A 25,345-nucleotide genomic window follows, 5' to 3' on the forward strand; every position below is an offset into this window, starting at 1 on the left:
TTCAACTTGGCCAAAACTGTGGCCCATGGCAGGATTATGAAATCTCCCTCTCAATTGCCCCTTAATTCCGTCCGCGCAAGCGTGACTGGGATTACATGCTTCGGCCGTGGTCGTCCTCCTGCCCGGCCGCATGCCACAAAACAATAACCGCGTTGAGCCCCATGCCCGGTCTTTGACTTGCTCGGTTAGCGCCTCAACTTACCAACCCGTCTTTTCAATACTGACGCTGTATTCATGACGGACACGCGTTACTTACTCACTAGCCTCGAACGGCCACCCCATGCCGTCTTTTCACACTGGAATTTTGGCGCTCCTTTTTCCTTCTTATAGTCGTTACTTGCCCCTTACTCATTTCTTCTTCGCTATTCATCTCATTCTGTAAAAACCAACCTGCGATCGAGAGCTCTCGCCCTTACTCATTCTATTGAGATCAGAGTGCCTACGCAAGTACGTTCCACACTGCCGTCGCCGCTGAGGGCCTCCGTTCCACTGCTTTGAGTTACCGTCAATGCCCTAACTAGTAAGTTCTCAAACTTCCATTTTTTCTTCATTTGTTACTCATGTCCTCTAGGTCTGCGATTGTCATAGTCGTGTTTAGGGCACGATAGCGAGTAGATTTTAGGACGTAATCCCCAAGATCTATCCTTGTCCCTTCTTCCCCGACTGTTCTTCATTTTCTGTGATGAACACGCGAGGATCTAGGGCAAACCGCGCTCCCCGACCTCATTTGATCCCCAAAAATACAAGAACCGAGCAAGTTTGCAGTCTGTTGGGTAGGAATTTGTCTGACAGAATGCTAGGTCGCTCGACCGGGCTAATATCTGGTCCGCTTGGGCGACCGAGCTTCTGGGTACACAATAGTGACCGAGGTGCTGCTACACTTCCTGCGACCGGGTTAAAATGGAGCTCATTTGCGCAACTGCGCTGCTACTCACACTTGACTTTTACTGCAGAGTCCTAGGGGGCCAGACACCAGCACTAGGGCTCTCAATGGTCGAGCAGCCAACGCACTAAACTTTGCCAAACCAAAATCGCCGTGCTGAAACAGGCCGGCTTCACATGGGGCGTTACCGCTTCCTCGTTGACACGCCGGTCACACTAGCCGCGCTCCGGGAAGAATATGGCGTCCTTGCAGACGTACATCTCGAGCTCGATGCAGAGGACACCACCTCATGAGGCAGACTAGACCAATGCCCCTTCACCGTGCTTTCCGTAATTGAAGGCGGCCTACGTTTCCCGGTTCAACCCTTAATGTGTGAGTTCCTGAGGCGCACCAGGAAAGCGCTAACACAAGTTTCAACCAACACCTTCAGAATAATAAATGGGGTAACCGAACTGAACAACCGGCTTGGCCTGAACCTAGGATTAGCCGAGATTTTACGCCAGTACACCCTCGGGCATACAGGCGACGGGCTTAACTACTACCTAAAGATACCGGGCAAGGAAAAGCTTAAAACCGGCACCCCAGATAAAGATATGCACGACAACGATTTTTTCTGAGTATCAGGGAATTACAAAACAGTTGATGTGCCCAGCTGGTACATCAGCAAGAACTTCGGTTCGACATGTAAGCCGTGCTCACAGCTCGATCAAACTACCTTGTTTTACTATTCTATACTAATGTCTTTTTTCCTTTGCAGCTATCGAAGCCTTGCAAGCGAACTACAACCTAAACGAGGCTGCCATCAGAACTGCCCTGCGGTATCGTAACCGAGATTGCCACAACCTTCTCGGCTACGTATCGAGCTATAGATACACAGCTCTCCGTCGGAGTAGAGTTACAGACTTTCTCCGAGCACTGTCTCCACCACCCGATCCGACACTACCAGTCGTGCCACTAATCTGGTTAACCGAAGAAGAAGAGATGGCCAAACGGAGATGTATCAAAAATCTGATCACCGCCACGTCCACCGAGGTGCCAAGCATACCTCACCGTGCCACTGTTGCCGGTCAAACATCTGGGACGGTGATTGCTTTGGTGTCGACTGCTGCGACGCAGACCAGCAAAGACAGTCGCAGAGCCGAGAAAAGGCCTCGGCCCACCGACCCAACAGCTGAGCTGTCACGACCCAAACCCGCCCCTATGGGTTTAGCACCGTAACCGGCCAATAATCTGTGATTACCGATGGCCTGCTTGACAGTAAAGACAGTAATACAGAGTACAGGGGCTGGCGGAAGCCAAAATAGTAAATAAAAGATGTCCAATGAGCTGTGAAAATCTGAATGCCAAAAGATTTTTCTGCACATATTCATATTCAAAACCATAACAGTATATACATACATCATATACAGGCATTCAGGTTAGGGACCAAATCCCTACCATGACAGTACAGTACAAGTCTCATACAGTCTATACAAAACAGAAACAGAAAGGGAGAATCTAAAACACCCCAAAACAACCTTAGCTTGAGCACACTTGGAACCTCGAGGTGAGGCACAATGGTTGGCTTGACAAAAAGGGAGTAAACCCGACACTCCTAGCATCGATCTGGTGCCTGAACACCTACATATAAATATAAACAGTAAGCTAAAGCCCAGTGAATAACAATTGTGTAAAGAGGTTAAGAATGAATGTCATTTTAGTCATTAAACAGTCATATCAGTCATTTAGAAACCATAGCAGGCATATGTGGTACATCCAATAGCAAGACAGTGCAGTAGGTCTTAATAGACCGAACAGTCAGTTGATAGCCATCATAACAGTAAACAGTAATGGTTCCAAAAATGGGAATCGACAGAAATCTTTGTAACAATAGCAGTAACAGTACAATAATAGTAGATTGCTATGGATGCCACGAATTCAGTTCATAAGTAGGACAAACATTCATTTAGTAAGAAATATCATTTGAGAAAGTAGTACAGTTGATCATTCAAAAAATATTCATGATTGAACATATCTGTACAACATTGTTACTCACAGAGTACTGGGCTACAGAGACGCTAGTGAGCGTCCTCGGATACCAACTCTACACAGTTACAGAATGAACACACACTAAGTTACACACTTGGGAATCAATGACTTAGTCCCTATCTTGTCTTGGTGTGGTTCTACATCAATATCCTCATTAAGATGCCTTAAACATGGCCGAGGAATGCCTAGGATGGAAAGAGGATGCAAAGATGCATTTTAAAACACTTTTCAAAATTTTCAGAAAACAGGGGTCTCGCTCGAGCGTGGCTTTCTACGCTCAAGCGGACATGCAGACAAAGGATCTCCGCTCGAGCGGACATGCATTCTTTCGCTCGAGCAGACTATAAACTCAAGCAAAAGTACTGGATGCATAAAAATCACGCTCGATGGGCGCTCGATCCACGCTCGAGCGTGAGACTCAGGTCCTCGCTTGAGCATGAACTCTCTCGCTCGAGGGGACTGTAAACATATGAAAAGTACTGGATACACGCGTTTCACGCTCGAGCGTTACTTTCCTCGCTCGATCGGGATGCATGTACTCAGAGTGTACGCTCGAGCGTGGAGTCTTACACTCGAGCGTGGGTCCAAAATCTGGAATTTTCAGGATGAACCTCCAAGCTCAAATTCAACATTTAAAGCATCAAATTTGATTCTTTTGAGCCAATTTTCTGGAAAACACTTTAAAACTCATAATATGACATATTTCAAAGATCAATTTGCAAAATCAAAGCCCAAAGGTAGTTCAATTAAACACAAATCCAACAAAACTTCATGAACATAATGTATATGTAACATGCAAGTAATCAATTGAAATCAAAGCTTCAAATACTTGATCAAATGAGTCAATTCACTCAAAAACATGATGAATTCATGAACTATAACCCAAATATGGACATGCATGTGTGGATTCTATGAAAACAACCTTAAAATCCAAGAATGTAAACATGCATGCATGGATTACTGCTCAATTCAACATTTTGAACCAATTCTTGAATTAGATCACTAATGACTCATGAACCATGCAAGAACCAACTAGAATTCATAAACTAAAAGATAAATATCCTACCTTAGGTCCTCAATTCCAAGTCTAGAATTTCAATTATGCAATCTACTCTTCAATTCTTCTAATTCTCAAGCAAATTTTGATGAACTCAAGCTTGCTTCCAACTCTCTAGCTCTCTCTCACGTTTTTGGTCTCTAGAGGAAATGAATGGCATATCAACCATGAGGGAAGTAGAAAAAGAATGGTCTAGGATTGTCCAGTAAGTGGCAATTTGGTAATAAAGCCAAACTAATGTAATTTAACCTTATTTAATCTTATTTAATTGTTCCAAATCAAATTTAAATTAAACCTACCATAAAATCACATAAATTCTAATTAGCATGAAATACCAGTCAATTTCTGATTCGGCCGCCGATAAGGCCTTCAATTTACAGTTCGAAACTTAAAACATGAACAGATAAATCAATGGCAAATAGATAGGAACGCACTAAAACAACATACACACACAATCAGTTCAGAATTTCAGTCTAACCAGTTACTTATCATGTTCAGTCACAGTTTAGCAGTAATCAGTGGCGAGGGTTGTCACACGAGCTCATTGCAGAGCTGAGCACCGAGCAACCTGTAGATACATTTGAGCCAACGCCACCATGGCAGCCGCTGTTGAAGCACCGAGGTAAGGAGATCCCGGCCAACGCCTCAGTCAAAGGCAACAAAGAATATCTCCTGGCTTTTGACCTAACAAAAGCCCTACTCTTGTCGAGTGACGTGACCGGCAGCGACCATGTGCCCGACACCTGGCTCATTAAATCATCGGTTAAGTCTATGACCCGGGTAAGAACTATGCCTGTTTATTCAAATTGGTCCAAGTGTTTTCACGGTTATTCTTATCCTAACTCTCATCTTGCAGGCCATCCAGAAACAACACCTTGTGATGGACCGCAAAAGGTGACCGACGCCGCCAGCCAGGTCAAATACCTTGAAACCGAGCTGGGACGGTCAAAGGCTTCTTTGGAGATTGCAAACGCTGACAATTGAAAATTCCTTGGCCAACTTGGATTCGCCGAGAAGGAAAGAGACGCTCTCCGGGATGAGCTAGAAGTGTTAAAGCAATCGAGGAAAGCTGAAGTGGACGAGGCAAACAATCTCGGTTTCAAAGAGGTCAAAGACAACTACACCAAGCAGGTCGAGGCCACCAAGGACATATTCTTTAAGTCTGGTTAGAAGGCTACTTGCGAGCAGCTCGGCCAGGGTCCTGAAACCGAGGTATTTACCTCTCCCCCCGCTACCTTTCTCCCGGCTTACATGGTGCCATGTGCGAACGATGTCTTTAATGCTCTACAAGAGGAGGCCAAGGAAGAGGTAGAATATGACGCCAAGGAGAATGCGAAGGAAGCGGGCCGCCCAAAGAAGGCCGACCAGGTTGATTCCGGCGCCCGAGAAACCACCACCACGGTTGACTTTGAGGTAGTTGCGGAGGGCACCGGGGATGACTTTTCCCCCTGGTTTAGTTCTCTCTTCTTTTTTTTTGAAAATGTAACTGGGCTGCTTGCCCCACCTTATGTACATTTCTTCATCAATGAAAAGGTCTCGTTTTTCTTGTACTCTTGCAATGTTTTGCTGTTGTTAATTCTGCAAGCCTACTATTTCTTCTCGGCATGAAAAACATCTCGGCCAGAATCCTGACCTCATTACTTGACAAAAATTGCTGAAGTTGAACCCACCAACCGATTAGCCGAGATAAAACATCTCGGCAAAATGTAATAAAATAAATCCACTCGATTTTTTGAGATAAAACATCTTGGCAAAAATGTTGGAGTTGAACTAAACATTAACCCGATTGACCGAGCTAAAACATCTCGGCGAAAATGTTGGAGTTAAGCAAATCATCAACTTAATTAGCCGAGATAAAACATCTCGGAGTTGAGCAAGTCATCAACCCATTTAGCCAAGATAAAACATCTCGGAGTTGAACAAGTGATCAACCCATTTGGCCGAGATAAAACATCTCGGAGTTGAACAAGTCATCAACCCATTTAGCCGAGATAAAACATCTTGGCTGAAAATTCAAAGAACTAATCACTAGTCTTTTAACCAGGGTAATTCATCTCGGTTAAAAATTCAGAGTTGAACAAATCACCAACTCTTATAGCCGTGGTAATTCATCTCGGCTGAATATTTAGAGTTGAACAAATCATCAACTCTTTTAGCCGGAGTAATTCATCTCGGCTAAAAATTCAGAGTTGAACAAATCACCAACTATTTTAGCCGGGGTAATTCATCTTGGCTGAATATTCAGAGTTGAACATATCATCAACTCTTTTAGCTGAGGTAATTCATCTCAGCTAAAAATTCAGAGTTGAACAAATCATCAACTCTTTTAGCCGGGGTAATCACCTCGGCTAAAACGTGAAGCAAAAATGTCAAAAATGAACTTTCACAGCAAAAATAATTCACTTTTATTACATTTTCGAATAGAGTATTACATTCAGAAGTAAAGGGGAACAAGTCCTTTCACAAAAAATTACATATGAAAGACAAAAACTAAAAATAGTACATTTTGAGGTTGGCTGCATTCTATGACCGAGGTATGCTTTTGCCATCCAGGTCGTCTAAGTGGTATGCCCCCTTGCCCGCCAGACTGAGTATCCTGTACGGCCCTTTCCAATTTGCCCCTAGTTTGCCTTCGCCCGGCACCAGAGTGTTGCCCATCACTTTCCTTAAAACCCAGTCCCCGACTTTAAATGGTCTGGGGTGCACCGTCTTGTTATATTTCCTGGACAACTCTTGTTGATATGCAGCCACGTATCTCATTGACGAATCGGTTGGATGCTGTGGCCTCGAGGCTTCTTGCCCTTGAGACCTCGACAGCAGATCGGTTCAAAGACGTGCTGTCAGATGTCCTAGCCATTTCTGATTCTTGGAAAGACAAGTTTCAAGAAATTGTGGATGAACAGTCCCTTCTGAAGAAGGCCATCTGTGGGCATACGAATTCTGAAAAGGCTCATTCGAAAATCAAAGGGTCAATTTCTGTTTCAAAATTCTAGCCTGTAATGGCACTAAGTTGGACACTTAGTCTCAGCCAAATATATGAATACACACACACAAAAGTGCTATAACAAATAAGAGAATAGGCAACAAGTGATTACAGGAAAAACTCCCAACCTTTATTAATTGTACCAGCAATACAAAGGATGCCTATGGAAACTCTTATCAACACTTAGTTCATTTTCGAGTTCCATGGCTTATGCCTAAATAGGCTTACAATCAGTTTCAACTTACAACCAGCATTACAAGGAAAGCATGCCAAGTGGCATGGCAGTTGACACCCCCAACTGCCTAGGGACTTAGGAACATTTCTGGAGCATAACTGCTCTTAACTACTGCTATGTTTCAGCCTTGGTTCCATATGTCCAGACTTGCCTTGGCTTTGCCCATCATGGATAACTGCTGCCAACTAACATGCATAACTGTTAGAAACTGCCATGTTGTTTGGCTCATCAAGTCAGCCACAAATTTGGTTGTCTTGGCCCCCAGACCAAGTTTTGCCTACTGATTGCTTTGAACCCCCAAACATGCTGCAGCCCACATTCGGGTCATGTTAATGCCTTGCATCTGTGCAACGGCTGCACATACTTTGGCCAAGGGTTGTGCTGCTGCCTCAGCACTTTGGACAACGCTTCACCTTGCTATCTTGGCATGCCACCATCATGCCTTGGTCTTGGTTGGTCATGGGCACAAGGTGCTGCCAATGCCAACCATGCAGCCTTGAAGTAGAAGGTGCTAACAAACCACCCCCACCAGAAGAAGCCGACGTCCTCGTCGGTAAAGCCTCTAAGTAGTCCGTAATTTGCTTCTCAAACTGCCATAGAGTCACATTATTTTCCCAACTTGCATCCGCTTCAAGAGAACCCTTCCACTTAACCAAGTAAGTTTTCTACAGCAAATCATCCTCAGACGGATGGACAGACCGAGAGAATGAATGCGTTGCTAGAAGAATACCTCCGACATTATGTGACTGCAAGTCAGAGGAATTGGATTGACCTGTTGGATAGCGCACAATTTTGTTATAATCTGCATCGGTCATCTGCCATAGGAATGAGTCCATTTGAATTAGCCACGGGGCAGCAACCCCTCACTCCGCATGAAATGGCAAGGACTAGCTCAGGAGGTAGATGTCCCGCAGCATACCGGTTTGCAAGAGCTAAACAAGACATGCTAGATGAAACACAAGACAGTTTGGCTAAGGCAAGCAAGCGGATGAAAAAGTATGCTGACAAAGGGCGAAGACCCTTGGAATTCAAAGTGGGAGACAAGGTGCTGCTGAAGCTTACTCCACAGATTTGGAAAAAGATAAGTAGCAAGACAGTGCACCGCAGCTTAGTTCCAAAATATGATGGACCCTTTGAAATTCTAAAACGTGTGGGAAATGTTGCTTATAGGCTGAAATTGCCTGACCGGTTGAAGATACACCCAACAATCCATGTTTAGCTACCTGAAACCTTATAACGAGGATCAGGCTAACCTAACACGGACGCAAGCTCGACGCGCCCCTCTGGTGATCAGGAAATAGTTTGACAAAGAGGTGGAACAGATTTTGGATCACAAGACAGAGGGGCAAAGCAAGAAAAATCGAAGAATTCATTACTTGGTTAAGTGAAAGGGTTCTCCTGAAGCGGATGCAAGTTAGGAAAAGGATGTGACTCTATGGCAGTTTGAGAAGCAAATTACGGACTACTTAGAGGCTTTACCGACGAGGACATCAGCTTCTTCTGGTAGGGGTGGTTTGTTAGCACCTTCTACTTCAAGGCTGCATGGTTGGCATTGGCAGCACCTTGTGCCCATGACCAACCAAGACCAAGGCATGATGGTGGCATGCCAAGACAGCAAGGTGAAGTGTTGTCCAAAGTGCTGAGGCAGCAACACAACCCTTGGCCAAAGTATGTGCAGCCGTTGCACAGATGCAAGGCATTAACATGACCCGAATGTGGGCTACAGCATACTTGGAGGTTCAAAGCAATCAGTAGGCAAAACTTGGTCTGGGGGCCAAGACAAACAAATTCGTGGCTGACTTGATGAGGAAAACAACATGGCAGTTTCTAGCAGTTATGCATGTCAGTTGGCAGCAGTTATCCATGATGGGCAAAGACAAGGCAAGTCTGGACATCTGGAACCAAGGCTGAAACATAGCAGCAGTTAAGAGCAGTTATGCTCCAGAAATGTTCCTAAGTCCCTAGGCAGTTGGGGGTGTCAACTGCCATGCCACTTTGGCATGCTTTCCTTGTAATGCTGGTTGTAAGTTGAAACTGATTGTAAGCCTATTTAGGCATAAGCCATGGAACTCGAAAATGAACTAAATGTTGATAAGAGTTTCCATAGGCATCCTTTGTATTGTTGGTACAATTAATAAAGGTTGGGAGTTTTTCCTGTAATCACTTGTTGCCTATTCTCTTATTTGTTATAGCACTTTTGTGTGTGTATTCATATATTTGGCTGAGACTAAGTGTCCAACTTAGTGCCATTACAGGCTAGAATTTTGAAACAGAAATTGACCCTGTAACAATTGGTATCAAAGCACAGTTTTGCTCTAATGGTTTCTGCCATGGATGCCTTAAAAGACAGGGTAACTCGGTTGGAAAATCTTGTTGGTGACCCTGCTGATGAGAATATCTCACTAACGGATTAGTTGGATGCTGTGGCCTCGAGGCTTCTTGCCCTTGAGACCTCGATAGCAGATCGGTTCAAAGACGTGGTGTTAGATGTCCTAGCCATTTCGGATTCTTGGAAAGACAAGTTTCAAGAAATTGTGGATGAACAGTCTCTTCTGAAGAAGGCCATCTGTGGGCATACGAATTTTGAAAAGGCTCCTTCGAAAATCAAAGTTCCAGACCCTAAAGCTTTTGGTGGAAATCGGAGCGCGAAGGAACTTGAGAATTTTCTGTGGGATATGAAGCAGTACTTCAAAGCTGCTCATGTGCCAGAAGGAGAGAAGGTTACAATCACAAGCATGTACCTTACCGGTGATGCAAAACTTTGGTGGCGTACTCGTGTCGGGGATGATGCTCGGGCAGAGATCTCAACTTGGGATACTCTTAAGAAGGAAATGAAGGAACAATTCCTTCCGTGCAACACATCTTGGGTTGCAAGGGATGCCTTGAAACGGTTGAAGCATGCTGGATCGGTGAGGGACTATGTGAAAGAATTTAGTTCTTTGATGCTGGACATCAAGAACATGTCGGAGGAAGATAAACTCTTCAATTTCATGTCTGGGTTGCAGAATTGGGCCCAGTTAGAACTTCGAAGACTCGGTGTCAAAGATTTGCCCTCTGCCATGGCTGCTGCAGACGAGTTGCTTGACTACAAGTTAAGCAAGGAACCCACTACTGAAACCAGCAAATCTAAGAAGAAAGGAAAAGAGAAGACGGGAGAGAAGAAGTCTGGTTTCAAGAAGGGGAAAGAGGGTTCCAAGTACAAACATAAAGGGGATTCTTCTCAGACCAACGGTGGGAAATCTAACAAAGGGTGTTTCATCTGTGATGGACCCCATAGGGCGAAAGACTGTCCCAAGCGTGAGAAATTGAACGCTATGGTCGCAGAAGATGGCAAAGGGGAGTCGGATTCTGAGGGGCCGACTAGGGTAAATCCCTTACAATTGCTCAATGCAATTCATGTGGACAAAGCCCTCACTACTGGTCTAATGTACGTCAAGGTGACATTGGCAGGTACCGACATTGCTGCAATGGTAGACACCGGTGCCACGCATAACTTTATGTAAGAAAAAGTTGTGCAGACCCTCGGATTACAAGTTACCCAAAGCGCCAGTCGAATCAAGGCCGTGAACTCAGCGGCTCAGTCGGTACAAGGAATGGCTTCCAAAGTACCCATCACAGTTGGAGATTAGACTGGACGGGTTAACTTGATGGTGGTTCCTTTGGATGATTTCGATGTCATCTTAGGAAATGACTTCTTTGTGACTGCAAAAGTGGCATAAATTCCATATTTGGGTGAGATACTTATTTCGGATGAAGACAAGCCTTGCTTTGTCGCTGGTTGCAGTAAATCAGACAAAGGCAAGGGCACAAAGAGGAAGACGGAGACCCTCTCAGCCATTTAAGTGCACAACAGTTTGAAAAAGGGCGCAGAGACTTATCTTGCTGCCTTGGTGGAAATCAAACCTGATCTATTAGTAGAAGTGCCGGATGAAGTGGTAGAAGTATTGAGGGAATTTGAGGATGTGATGCCTCCAGAGTTGCCAAAGTCCCTTCCTCCTCGGCGTGCCACTGATCATAAGATAGAGTTGATTCCGGGTGCTAAGCCTCCAGCAAAGGCACCCTACAGAATGTCCCCAATGGAACTTATGGAGTTGCGAACGCAATTGACGGACTTATTGGATGCTGGACTGGTTCAGCCATCCAAAGCCCCTTACGGTGCCCCAGTGCTTTTTCAAAAGAAGCAAGATGGAAGTTTACGCATGTGTGTGGACTATCGGGCTCTCAACAAAGTGACTATAAAGAACAAGTATCCAGTCCCTTTGGTGGCAGACCTGTTCGATCGACTGTGCAAAGCCACTTACTTCACAAAATTGGATTTACGTGCTGGCTATTGGCAAGTTCGAGTGGCTGAAGGAGACGAGTCAAAGACCACATGTGTTACGAGGTATGGGTCTTTTGAGTTCCTAGTAATGCCGTTTGGGTTAACTAATGCCCCGGCTATATTCTGTAATCTTATGAATGATGTGTTCAATGATTATGTCGATCAGTTTGTTGTTGTTTATTTGGATGATATTGTAATATATAGTGAGTCCCTCGAGGATCACTTGTCCCATCTTCGGAAGGTGTTCACTCGGTTCCTGATCACCGGAGGGGCGCGTCGAGCTTGCGTCCGTGTTAGGTTAGCCTGATCCTCGTTATAAGGTTTCAGGTAGCTAACATGGATTGTTGGGTGTATCTTTAACCGGTCAGGCAATTTCAGTCTGTAAGCAACATTTCCCACACATTTTAGAATTTCAAAGGGTCCATCATATTTTGGAACTAAGCCGCGGTGCACTGTCTTGCTACTTATCTTTTTCCAAATCTGTGGAGTAAGCGTCAGCAGCACCTTGTCTCCCACTTTGAATTCCAAGGGTCTTCGCCCTTTGTCAGCGTACTTTTTCATCCGCTTGCTTGCCTTAGCCAAACTGTCTTGTGCTTCATCTAGCATGTCTTGTTTAGCTCTTGCAAACCGGTATGCTGCGGGACATCTACCTCCTGAGCCAGTCCTTGCCACTTCATGTGGAGTGAGGGGCTGCTGCCCCGTGGCTAATTCAAATGGATTCATTCCTATGGCAGATGACCGGTGCAGATTATAACAAAATTGTGCGCTATCCAACAGGTCAACCCAATTCCTCTGACTTGCAGTCACATAATGTCGGAGGTATTCTTCCAGCAACGCATTCATTCTCTCAGTCTGTCCATCCATCTGAGGATGATTTGCTATAGAAAACTTTAATTCGGATCCCATCAAGTTAAATAGCACAGTCCAAAACCGTCCCGTAAAACGGGTATCCCTGTCGCTAACAATATCCTCGGGCAAACCAAAGTATTTCACCACATACTTATAAAAAAGGTCTGCCGTAACATCGGCGGGACAAGCATGAGGAGCAGGGATAAATACAGCATATTTAGAGAAACGATCAACAACAACCATAACAGAACGCATACCGTTCACCTTTGGCAACCCGGATATGAAGTCCATGGAAACAGACACCCATGGCTTCGTTGGAATAGGCAACGGTTGCAGCAGTCCAGCGGTCTTCTTTCTTTCTGTCTTGCCAATTGGCACACCAGGAAAGTTTTGACGTAGGCTTCTACATCTTCCTCCATTTTTGGCCAGCAGTAGGAACGAGACAGTAAAGCCATCATGCGTTGTTGTCCGGGGTGACCCGCCCATTGCGGATCATGAGTTTCTCTAAGCAACTCCAATCTTAGTCCACCAACACTAGGGACATATAGTCTATCTCCTTTGCCGTGGAGTAGATCGTTTTCCAACCAATAGTGACGCACAGTGCCATCTTTCACTTGCTGAACCAGCCTTCGATATTCAGAATCAATTGCAACACTTGCCCGAATTCTTTCCAACAGTTGAGTTTCAATGTTTGATATCGCAGCAACGTAGTCCACAATTTCCTTCCGACTCAAAGCATCAGCAACCTGGTTGTGGCGTCCAGGTTTGTGTCGCCATTCGAAGTCATACTCCTCAAAGAACTCTTGCCATCTGGCCTGCCTTGGAGACAACTTCTTTTGTGTTTTGAAGAAGGTATTTGCCACATTGTCCGTCAATACCATGAATTTGGTTCCCAGCAGGTACACTCTCCAAATCTGCAGACAATGCACAACCGCTGTCATTTCCTTTTCATGGGCAGAATAGTTCTTCTCTGCATCATTCAGCTTCCGACTTTCGAATGCAACCGGGTGCCCCTATTGCACCAACACACCGCCAATAGCCTTATCAGAGGCATCAGTATGTAATTCGAATGGAAGTTCAAAATCAGGTAACCGCAAAACCGGTTCACTTGCAACAGCCACTTTCAATTTGTCAAAGGCCGCTTGACAATTTTCATCCCACTTCCAGGGTCTGTCTTTCTTGAGCAAATCTGTTAGAGGTGCTGCCTTCTTTGAGTATCCCTCAATGAATTTTCTATAATAGTTGGCCAAACCCAAAAAGGAACGCAACTCAGTCACTTTGCTTGGTGCTTGCCAATCCATGATTGCATGCACCTTTTTGTTGTCCATCTTTACGTGGCCTTGGCAAATTACATGCCCTAGGAACTTAATCTCCCGCTGGGCAAACTCACATTTTTCCTTCTTGACATACAACTGGTGTTCTCGTAACCGAATGAACATCTTCCGAAGATGGGACAAGTGATCCTCGAGGGACTCACTATATATTACAATATCATCCAAATAAACAACAAGAAACTGATCGACATAATCATTGAACACATCATTCATAAGATTACAGAATGTAGCCGGGGCATTAGTTAACCCAAACGGCATTACTAGGAACTTAAAAGACCCATACCTCGTAACACATGTGGTCTTTGACTCGTCTCCTTCAGCCACTCGAACTTGCCAATAGCCAGCACGTAAATCCAATTTTGTGAAGTAAGTGGCTTTGCACAGTCGATTGAACAGGTCTGCCACCAAAGGGATTGGATACTTGTTCTTTATAGTCACTTTGTTGAGAGCCTGATAGTCCACACACATGCGCAAACTTCCATCTTGCTTCTTTTGAAAAAGCACTGGGGCACCGTAAGGGGCTTTGGATGGCTGAACCAGTCCAGCATCCAATAAGTCCGTCAATTGCGTTCGCAACTCCGTAAGTTCCATTGGGGACATTCTGTAGGGTGCCTTTGCTGGAGGCTTAGCACCCGGAATTAACTCTATCTTATGATCAGTGGCATGCCGAGGAGGAAGGGACTTTGGCAACTCCGGAGACATCACATCCTCAAATTCCCTCAATACTTCTACCACTTCATCCGGCACTTCTACTAATAGATCATGTTTGATTTCCACCAAGGCAGCAAGATAAGTCTCTGCGTCCTTTTTCAAACCGTTGTGCACTTGAATGGCTGAGAGGGTCTCCGTCTTCCTCTTTGTGCCCTTGCCTTTGTCTGATTTACTGCAACCAACGACAAAGCAAGGCTTGTCTTCATCCGAAATAAGTATCCCATCCAAATATGGCATTAAAGCCACTTTTGCAGTCACAAAGAAGTCATTTCCTAAGATGACATCGAAATCATCCAAAGGAACAACCATCAAGTTAACCCGTCCAGTCCAATCTCTAACTGTGATTGATACTTTGGAAGCCATTCCTTGTACCGACTGAGCCGCTGAGTTCACGGCCTTGATTCGACTAGCGCTTTGGGTAACTTGTAATCCGAGGGTCTGCACAACTTTTTCTGACATAAAGTTATGCGTGGCACCGGTGTCTACCATTGCAGCAATGTCGGTACCCGCCAATGTCATCATGACGTACATTAGACCAATAGTAGGGGCTTTGTCCACATGAATTGCATTGAGCAATTGTAAGGGATTTACCCTAGTCGGCCCCTCAGAATCCGACTCCCCTTTGCTATCTTCTGCGACCATAGCGTTCAATTTCTCACGCTTGGGACAGTCTTTCGCTCTATGGGGTCCATCACAGATGAAACACCCTTTGTTAGATTTCCCACCATTGGTCTGAGAAGAATCCCCTTTATGTTTGTACTTGGAACCCTCTTTCCCCTTCTTGAAACCAGACTTCTTCTCTCCCGTCTTCTCTTTTCCTTTCTTCTTAGATTTGTTGGTTTCAGTAGTGGGTTCCTTGCTTAACTTGTAGTCAAGCAACCCGTCTGCAGCAGCCATGGCAGAGGGCAAATCTTTGACACCGAGTCTTCGAAGTTCTAACTGGGCCCAATTCTGCAACCCAGACATGAAATTGAAGAGTTTATCTTCCTCCGACATGTTCTTGATGTCCAGCATCAAAGAACTGAATTCTTTCACATAGTCCCTCACCGATCCAGCATGCTTCAACCGTTTCAAGGCGTCCCTTGCAACCCAAGACGTGTTGCACGAAAGGAATTGTTCCTTCATTTCCTTCTTAAGAGTATCCCAAGTTGAGATCTCTGCCCGAGCAACATCCCCGACACGAGTACGCCACCAAAGTTTTGCATCACCGGTAAGGTACATGCTTGTGATTGTAACCTTCTCTCCTTCTGGCACATGAGCAGCCTTGAAGTACTGCTCCATGTCCCACAGAAAATTCTCAAGTTCCTTCGCGCTCCGATTTCCACCAAAAGCTTTAGGGTCTGGAACTTTGATTTTTGAAGGAGCCTTTTCAGAATTCGTATACCCACAGATGGCCTTCTTCAGAAGGGACTGTTCATCCACAATTTCTTGAAACTTGTCTTTCCAAGAATCCGAAATGGCTAGGACATCTGACAGCACGTCTTTGAACCGATCTGCTGTCGAGGTCTTAAGGGCAAGAAGCCTCAAGGCCACAGCATCCAACCGATCCGTCAATGAGATATTCTCATCAGCAGGGTCACTAACAAGATTTTCCAACTGAGTTACCCTGTCTTTTAAGGCATCCATGCCAGAAACCATTAGAGCAAAACCGTGCTCTGATACCAATTGTTACAGGGTCAATTTTTGTTTCAAAATTCTAGCTTGTAATGGCACTAAGTTGGACACTTAGTCTCAGCCAAATATATGAATACATACACACAAAAGTGCTATAACAAATAAGAGAATAGGCAACAAGTGATTACAGGAAAAACTCCCAACCTTTATTAATTGTACCAACAATACAAAGGATGCCTATGGAAACTCTTATCAACACTTAGTTCATTTTCGAGTTCCATGGCTTATGCCAAATAGGCTTACAATCAGTTTCAACTTACAACCAGCATTACAAGGAAAGCATGCCAAGTGGCATGGCAGTTGACACCCCCAACTGCCTAGGGACTTAGGAACATTTCTAGAGCATAACTGCTCTTAACTGCTGCTATGTTTCAGCCTTGGTTCCAGATGTCCAGACTTGCCTTGTCTTTGCCCATCATGGATAACTGTTGCCAACTGACATGCATAACTACTAGAAACTGCCATGTTGTTTGCCTCATCAAGTCAGCCACGAATTTGGTTGTCTTGGCCCCCAGACCAAGTTTTGCCTACTGATTACTTTGAACCCCCAAGCATGCTGCAGCCCACATTCGGGTCATGTTAATGCCTTGCATCTGTGCAACGACTGCACATACTTTGGCCAAGGGTTGTGCTGCTGCCTCAGCACTTTGGACAACACTTCACGTTGCTGTCTTCGCATGCCACCATCATGCCTTGGTCTTGGTTGGTCATGGGCACAAGGTGCTGCCAATGCCAACCATGCAGCCTTCAAGTAGAAGGTGATAAATAAAATTAAGTGTCAAATTAGTAAGCATATTTTGATCTAATAGTAGTTGTATTTTATTTAAATTAATGGAGAGATAAAATAAAATAAAATAAAACAAAGGGCATTTTTATCTAGGGTCATTTATGTTATGTATAACAAAGAAAAGAAAAGAAAAACCCTCGGTTCCTAATACATTCTATAGCAGCAGCCACAGCAGCCACGGGGAGAAAGAAGTTGAGAGAAAAGAAGAAAAAAAAAAGGGGTTTGCAAACAAGGAATAACTTTTGGGTGTGTGGTAGGTCTCTGTCTTTCTTCTTTTCTTTGTTTTTGTTCTTTATTCTTACTCTATTATTATTTAGTTCATTGATGAAGAGGTTGGAGGTTTATGTATTTTGTATATATACATACTGTTAAGAAATCTAAGGAGTTAAATTCATGTATAAAGAATGGTGTAATTCTTAGTCCAAAAATTCTGCACAGAATCACAAACTTTAAAAATCAAGAAACCATATCAAACGGATGAATTTTATTACTAAATTTTTACAGTAGATTAATTACATATTGAATTGCATATCTGAATTTTTTCATAATTTTTGGGAGTCAAAATCCATATAAATTGAGGTATTCAAATCTGTCCAGGAAACCAGTCCGAAACAGTAAATTCGGGAGTGTTGTTCTCTTTGGGTATAAATCCAAAAATTATCAAATTAGTGTCATTAGAACCGGTTACGAGTCTAGTTTCGTACGTTTTTGGCCTTGTATTGATTGCTCTTGTATATCAAGAGAACCGTCAATTTCTTTAAAGTGCTGCCTTTTCTCGGCGCTCGTTTGCTAGGTCCAATTCCAGGGCAATGGCTTCAGAGTTCAGCTCGGACTCAAAATTTTTGCTGCGGATGGTTAGCATACCGATCTCCAATAGGATGACTGCCTCCATACCATATGCCAGGGAAAAATGGGTCTCCCTAGTCGAGTATCTCGGTGTTCTCCGATATGCCCAGAGGACAGTAGAAAGCTCCTCGGTCCATTTGCCTTTGGCCTTCTCAAGCCTCTTCTTCAACCCATCTAGGATGGTCCTGTTCGATGTTTCAGCTTGGCCGTTGGACTGAAGATAGGCTAGGGTGGAATTGTAGAATTCTATCTTTAAGTCCTCACAAAATCCTCTAAACAACCGTCCGTCAAACTGGGTGCCATTATTAGATACCAAAGCCTTGGGGACGCCAAACCGCGTTATCACGTTTTGCCAAACAAACCACTTGACATCCTTATCTTTGATGGTCGCTAAGGGTTCGGTTTCAACTCATTTGGTGAAGTAATCTGTCATCTCAATGAAGAACTTCTGGTTGCCTGGTGCTGTTGGGAGTGATCCCATTATGTCCAGTCCCCACATTGCGAAAGGCCAAGGACTGGTGAGGGGAAGGAGTTCTCTTACCGACTGGTGAATTTAGTGGGCGAACTTCTGGCACCTTTCACATTTTCTAACATATTTCTGCGTGTCTGCTTGCATACACGGTCACCAGTATCCTTACGAAATAGTGCGGTAAGCCAAAGATCTCCTCCCGATGTGACTTTCACACACACCTTTGTGGATCTCATACAGGAAAGCTTCCACGCTGCTCGGATGCACACACTTGAGGTACGGACCGGTGAATGACTTCTTATATAGAGCGCCAAATGGAGAGAGTGAAAATCGCTCTGACTTCACCCGGACTTTGTGTGCTTCGTTCTTGTCGGCTGGAAGGGTCCGTTCTTTCAGGAAGAGGATGATAGGGTCCATCCAAAAGGGACCAAGCTCTGTGTAGAATACTTCTGCCTGTTCTGAGCCCTCAATACTAGGTCTTGGAAGAAACTCGATCAAGAGAGGATTGGGAGTTGAACTATCAAACATGAAAGCCAGACCGGCAAACTCGTCTACGCGACCGTTTTCTTCAAGGCCAATTTGTTGCACTCTTATCGCTTGGAATGCCTTGATGTGTTCTCTCATTAGAGCTTGGTACTTGGCCATTCTGTCATCTTTGGCCTCGTACACTCCAGATACATGGTTGACAACGAGTTGGGAATCACTGTATACCATCAGCTGGGTTGCGCGCAACTGGAGCGCGCTTTTAAGTCTGGCCAACAATGCTTTGTACTCAACCTCGTTGTTTGACACTGGGAATCCAAGTACGATAGAGTGTTCGATGGTTAGACCATCCGGCGAGATCAAAACTATACCCAGTCTGGTGCCGTGCCGAGCTGATTTGAGGCGCCATCTACGAAAAGTTTCCACATTTCACCAATGACATGTTTCCAACATTCTGACGGATCTTGGGAAGCTTGAAGGTTGATGAGATCAAGATCACTTGGCTGCCCGGCTATGCCTGCTGCAAGCTCGCCGCTGATCATCTCAACATATCAGTCTTCATCCCCCCTCGGCGACGCTGCGCCGGACCCAACAAGTTAACCTGTAATGCCCGAGTCCATCGTCGCATCGCCGGTCTGAGATAGGCTTTCGACTGAACGTGGTGCGAACGGGCGCGCAAGTTTCGCGTCGCCAACATCATTCCGTCGTGCAATCTCCGTTGCTTTTACACTTGTTACCTCGGCTGCCACGGTAAGATCCACCAGGCACGCTGGGTGAACTCCAGGCAAGAATTCGACAACAAAATCGGCCAATGCTTGGGCTTTGATGGCGGTGCAGGGTTGAAACTTGATGTCGAATTGCCCCAATTCAACCGCCCACTTCAGAATTCGGCTGGAAAAGTCTGCCCGTTCAAATAAGTCTTTTAGAGGGAATTCGGTCAACACCATGATTTTGTGAGCATGAAAGTAGTGCGCTAATTTCCTGGACGCCATCATTAGTGCCAAAGCGAGTTTTTCCAGCGGCAAGTACCTTGATTCTGCTGGCAGCAGGGTTTTGCTCACGTAAAAGATAGGGAGGTGCTGGATGCCTTTTGCCTGGACGAGCACCGCACTAATTGCATGTTAAGAGACAGCAAGATAAAGGTAGAGCTCTTCGCCGGGCTTAGGTGTTACCGATAGTGGGTCGGAAGACAAATATGCCTTGAGCTCACCCAAGGCCTTGTCGCATTCTTCATCCTATGAAAACTTGGACTTCAAAGCTTGAAAGAAAGGTCGGCAACGATCTGATGACCGGTTTATGAATCGATTAAGCGCGACTGCCACACCAGCAAGATGTTGCACGTCCTTTGCTGAGTTGGGCCGCTTCAATCCTTGTATGGCTCTGATTTGTGAGGGGTCCGCTTCGATGCCTCGGTTGGTGACTAGGAAGCCAAGAAATTTCCTTGATCTCATACCGAAGGCACACTTGGACGCATTCAGGCGACGCTTGTGTTGCTTAAGAATGGGGAACATCTCGGCTAGGTCGGACAAGTGGTCGGCCTCCTGCTTGTTTTTGGCCACCATGTCGTCGATGTAAGCCTCCATCGTGCGTTCTAGCAAAGAGGCGAACATCTTGGTCACCATCCTCTGGAAAGTTGCCCCGGCATTTTTCAAACCAAAAGGCATGACTCTATAGCAGAACAATCCCCTTGGAGTCGTGAAAGAAGTTGTCTCGCGCTCAGGTGCATGCATGGCAATCTGGTGATAATCGCGATAGGCATCCAAGAAACTAAGCCTGTTATGTCCGGCTGTAAGATCCACCAGCTGGTCTATTCTAGGCAGAGGAAAGCTGTCTTTAGGGCAAAAGCTCGATTGACTATCTTGTAATCAACGCAAACTTGCCACTTCTCATTCTTCTTGGGTACTACGACCGTGTTTGAAACGCATCGAGGGTAGTGCACTTCCTGGATTGCCCTAGCTTTTAACAAGTTCTTGACTTCCTCCGGGACTACCTCGGCGTGGTGAATGGCTGACCTCCTCGTTCTTTGAATAACAGGACGTGCGTCCAGGAAGACATTGAGTTGGTGGCAAATAAAGCTTGGATCAATGCCAGACATGTCGTACGACGTCCATGCAAAGACCTCGATATTCGCCACCAAAAACTCCACAATCTCGATCCTTTCTTGGGCGATCTGGCTAGATCCCAGCAAAAAGAACCTATCAGGTTTTTCTGTGTCAATTCACACCTCCACCAATTCTTCAACAGCCTTTTCCTTGGCCCTAGTGCCCACATCATCCAGGACACTTTGGTTTTCCGGACCTTCAATCATTTGCACGAAGCCTTTGGCAGCTCGGCTCCCGTTCAAACATGACTTGATCGCCTTAAATCTCCTCAACTTCCCCCGTAGCCGAGGGGAACCTCATAACATGGTGGTAGGCTGACGCTACCGCCTGCCTAGCGTGAAGCCATTCCCTACCCAAGATTAGATTGCATGTGGACGGCACCTTCAATACCCAGAATTCCACCTGATTGAAAACAGATCCGGCTTTGACCGGTAAGATTATCTTTTCCATCGGCCACTCCGATTGTGAGTTGAAACCAACTAGTGGTGAAGTTGCCGGAGCCAAGTCTGTATCCCAGAGTTTGAGCTGCTTGAAGGCGTTGTTGTACATGATCTCAACCGAGCTACCTTGGTCGATTAAGATGCGCTTGACATTGAAGTCCTTGACGCAAAGAGTGACTACTAGGGCATCATTGTGCGGCGCTTGAATGCGTTCAAGGTCCTTACTTGAGAAGCTAATCACATTTTTCTCCTCGTTCTTGCCCCTTTTGATTGCGGGCTGGACTGACAAAACTTTCCTCATATGTTCAGCCTTTTTTATCATCCCTCGGAGCTCGCAAACCCGCGTCGGCTCCACAATACCGTGGATCACATTAACCACTCCTTGAGCGGGTGCCTCTAGGTCATTCAAACCACTCGGTTCAGCCGGGGTGTTGTGCGCGGCTCTAATGCCCCCGTCGATGTAAAGGTCTAAATGACCGGCTGCGACTAACTCCTCCAAGTGTTGGTTTAAGGGCAAACAGTCCTCCGTCCCATGAAATGTGTAGCAGTACCGCGGATTAAAGCCCTTTTGCGCATCGCCCAACTTAGCGGGAAACCGGACGTAATCCTCGTCGTGGATTTCACTAAGTATGCGATAGATTGGAATCTTAAATACCGTGGTGATGCTCGTCCGAGCGTTCAATTTTCTGTTTGCATCAGCTGTGTCATCACGGGGATATTCTTCTCGGTTATTGCGGCGACCTCTACCCCAGTTTCTACGATTTGGACCACTGTCAGATTCCCCCGCGTGGTCATTTGAATGGTTCGTCTCCTGTTCGACAGCATGTATCTTGCCAACTACCCTTTTGTCTGTTGCCACCGGATTCGTCTTCGCGGTGGACGCCGCCACATCATGCTCTATTCAGATGTATTCATTGATACGTTGCATTAGTTGTCCCATGGAAGTCGGTTGATTCATCGTGAGTGAGTCCCTCAATCTATGTCCAACCGGGAGACCACGCTTATATTGGGTGATTGCCAGGTTGGTTAGGCAATCTAAGATCTCGTTGAAGGTTTCCCAGTACCTGACATTGTATGCCTTGAGGATGTCGCTCGACTCCATCTTGACGCTCAAAAGATGGTCCACTTTCTTTGGCGTTTTGGTGTTAGTTTTGAAACGAGTGACGAATGCTTCCGCCAACTGCTGCCACCTTGCAATGCTTTCTTCTGGAAGCCTCTCAAACCATTTCAAGCCCAGCTCGCCCAAACTTGATAGGAAAATAAGACACATGAGAGCATCATTACGCCTGTGTCTAGCCATGACCTGCTGAAAGTGGCTTACATCCATGTACGGATCGCTTTTCCTGTCATAAAGCGTAAGCTTCGGCTAATGAAAGCTCGCTGGGAGTGGTGTGGTCTCTATCTCAAGAGAGAAGGGGATGGCGCTCAGCCTTGCCAAGTCTTTGTCCTGCGGGACAGGCACGGCTAAACGAGGTGATGGCATCATGACCTCTTCGCTGGCGTGACCTCCGTAGATAACCGTTGAAGCGCCAGCACCCTTTGAATCTCCCATCGGCGAGCTCGTTCCTTCAAGACATCCCTCAAGTCCTCTAAACGAATGGATTAGGAATATCTCGATGTTGTCGACGGATGTGAGGGATGGTAGGTATTATCTTGCACGCTAGACTTCTCTGCAAGCGTGTCTGAGTCTCCAACCTTGTAGCTTCTGGTGATGGAAAGGGAGGGCGTGTGCCGCTGGCTCTGGTTGCCTGAGTGGCGGAGTTGGGTGCGCTCACTGTGGTCTCCCACTCCAGCAGCACCTTTCCCTTTGACCTGCCGTTTGAGAGCTTCCATCTCTACCGTCATTCTCTAGATGAAGACGTCTTGGTCCGTCAACTTGTGCTCCAAGCGTCAGGCGTGCGACTCTCTTTGCTGCTGGTGTCCGTCTGGGCTCCGCGAGTGACCAAAGCTTCTGGCGCACCTATCACGTGCATCTATTGGAAGACCTCTTGGGGAAGCCTCTAGGTCCACCATATTCGAAATGGCAGGAAGTCCGTCTCTCCGTCGGACTGACTCCAGGGTGACACCGTCGATGGCAGACAATGGCACTTCGTCGTTGTTCGCCATGAAGAGTGATCCGACGAGCTTGGAAGGTAAGGTTGTGTCTACTCAAAACTTTCCACAGACGGCGCCAATTGTACGAGGGATAAGTATTCGATAACGCCTGTACTCCTTGCGTCCAAGTTCCGCTTCTATTCGATTGACCTGCGAACACAACAGCGGTGAGCTACCCGGCAATGTGTTACCGGAAAATCCCTTCGACGGTCAAGTTAGCACACACTCAGAGAGAGAGAGATAGAGAAAGAGAGAAGCTGGATTAATGTTAAAGTTTCTCTCACTAACTGATGTTCCATTGCAAACATGGGGGGCGTAGACATGCTTATATACCTTCTGCGCTTGCCTCTGCATCCATTTGCTGTCTAACGCATGGACCTGCTCTCCCGTTCCATTTCCCCACGTGTCAGCGCAAATTCAATTAACACCACCTAATCGAACCGCCAAACGGCATTGGCGCGAATGGGCAGCCCGGCGGCCCTAACCTGACCTCCTACGACCGTGTTACTATACGAGACAACCAGTGCTTTTTGCCGGGCTCCATTACAACCAAGCTCATGCTCGGTTGAATTGATCCGCGGAGGACTCACTCGCCGATCTAAACGTGCGACCGATGGAAACCGGGCTAACAGAGAATCATCTCGCCCGGATAAGGTCTGGAACTTCAACCAAGCAAACTTTCCCTGGCACGGCTTGGTCCAGCTCGGCCCAAACACACTCGGACCTCTTTCAACTTGGCCAAAACCGCGGCCCAAGGCGGGATTATGAAATCTCCCTCTCACTTTGATATTATTATTAAATCAATCCATTAAATCAAAAAAATCCAAAACTAAAAATATTTTATATATTAAAAGTCTAACAACCACCCATGACATGATCATCATCCAAACACATAATAAAATTTAATTGGGTAAAATAAATAAATAAATAAATGTGTAAAAAATTTATCAATTTTACATAATTTTATCTTTGGTGAGTAGAAAAAAATTTGAAAATTCCAAAATATTTTTTTAAAATTTATTTTTGTCAAATTAGTTTATATTTTATCAAATTGACAATTTTATCCTTGAAATTGAGCAATGATGTCTTCAATTGTTCTTATTTAGAACAAAATTTAAAATTTAGAGTCAAATATGTCATAATTAAAAAGTTAGGGATCAAAATGATACAAGTCTCAAACTATAAAAACAGTTAGTATAATTCACCCTAGATAATATAAGCCAAAGTACCTCTATGATTTAAATTACCAAAACAGAATCTGTGATTGACCTAGACCCGGACAACACTCTCCAATCTTTGGATTGGAAGGAAGCCGCCCATTACTTAATAGAATATTGGAGAAATTACAATTCAGTAATCTTTTGAAAAAATGTTTAGAATTTTAATTATGGAGAATTTAAAATTCAGTGGTAACCTTTTTTTTTTTTTTTTTTTTTTTGTAGAAACATAAAAAAATACACCATTTTAATTATTAAGATTTATAAAGTTTATCACTGATTTATAAATTTTTTTTCAATACTTACACTCTGCAGTTATTTTATCTTTAATTATTAATATTTGTAATTGTAATTTTATTTTATTTTTTTAATTGTAATTTTCCTTGAAATATTTTGTTCTACGGTTGTAGGATTGAGAAACTGCAATTTGGTACAAAGGGCGGAAAGGTTACGGTGGTGGGGGCAATCCTGTGCGTCGCGGGAGCACTAACCATCAGCCTCTACAAGGGTAAAGCATTCTATATTGGACATCACGCCACACATCATCATGTGGTTATCCAAAAAGCTAAGCCCAACTGGACACGTGGCACTCTATTTCTGGTGTCTAGTTGCATATCCTGTGCTACGTGGTTCCTTGTCCAGGTATTGACTGACCGACCATTTTTTTTGTGTGTTCACAATCCATGATTCCATGCATCCAACGGCTAGGAATGTCACACTAAACTTTGGAGCAATTTATATAAGGGACGCAACTTAGGGATCAACCTGAGCAACCTGAGTTCATTTTGAATTTTTTTAAGTTGAGGTAAAATATTTTTAAATTCGGTATGAG

The 25,345-nt window shown here is 45.0% G+C and overlaps 1 protein-coding gene across 1 annotated transcript in view; it reads left to right on the top strand.

The window, feature by feature from the left end:
• Positions 1–25,345, top strand: part of LOC145814512 (WAT1-related protein At5g64700-like) — a 37,449-nt gene that overhangs the window by 8,683 nt on the left and 3,421 nt on the right. Inside the window, exon 4 of the mRNA XM_082911344.1 lies at positions 24,924–25,155. Within this exon, the coding sequence (XP_082767470.1) occupies positions 24,924–25,155 (232 nt within the window). The remainder of the gene's footprint in view (positions 1–24,923; positions 25,156–25,345) is intronic.

Source organism: Camellia sinensis, unplaced genomic scaffold, assembly GCF_055761805.1.
Source record: "Camellia sinensis isolate YWXY unplaced genomic scaffold, ASM5576180v1 Unanchor11, whole genome shotgun sequence".
Taxonomy (NCBI): domain Eukaryota; kingdom Viridiplantae; phylum Streptophyta; class Magnoliopsida; order Ericales; family Theaceae; genus Camellia; species Camellia sinensis.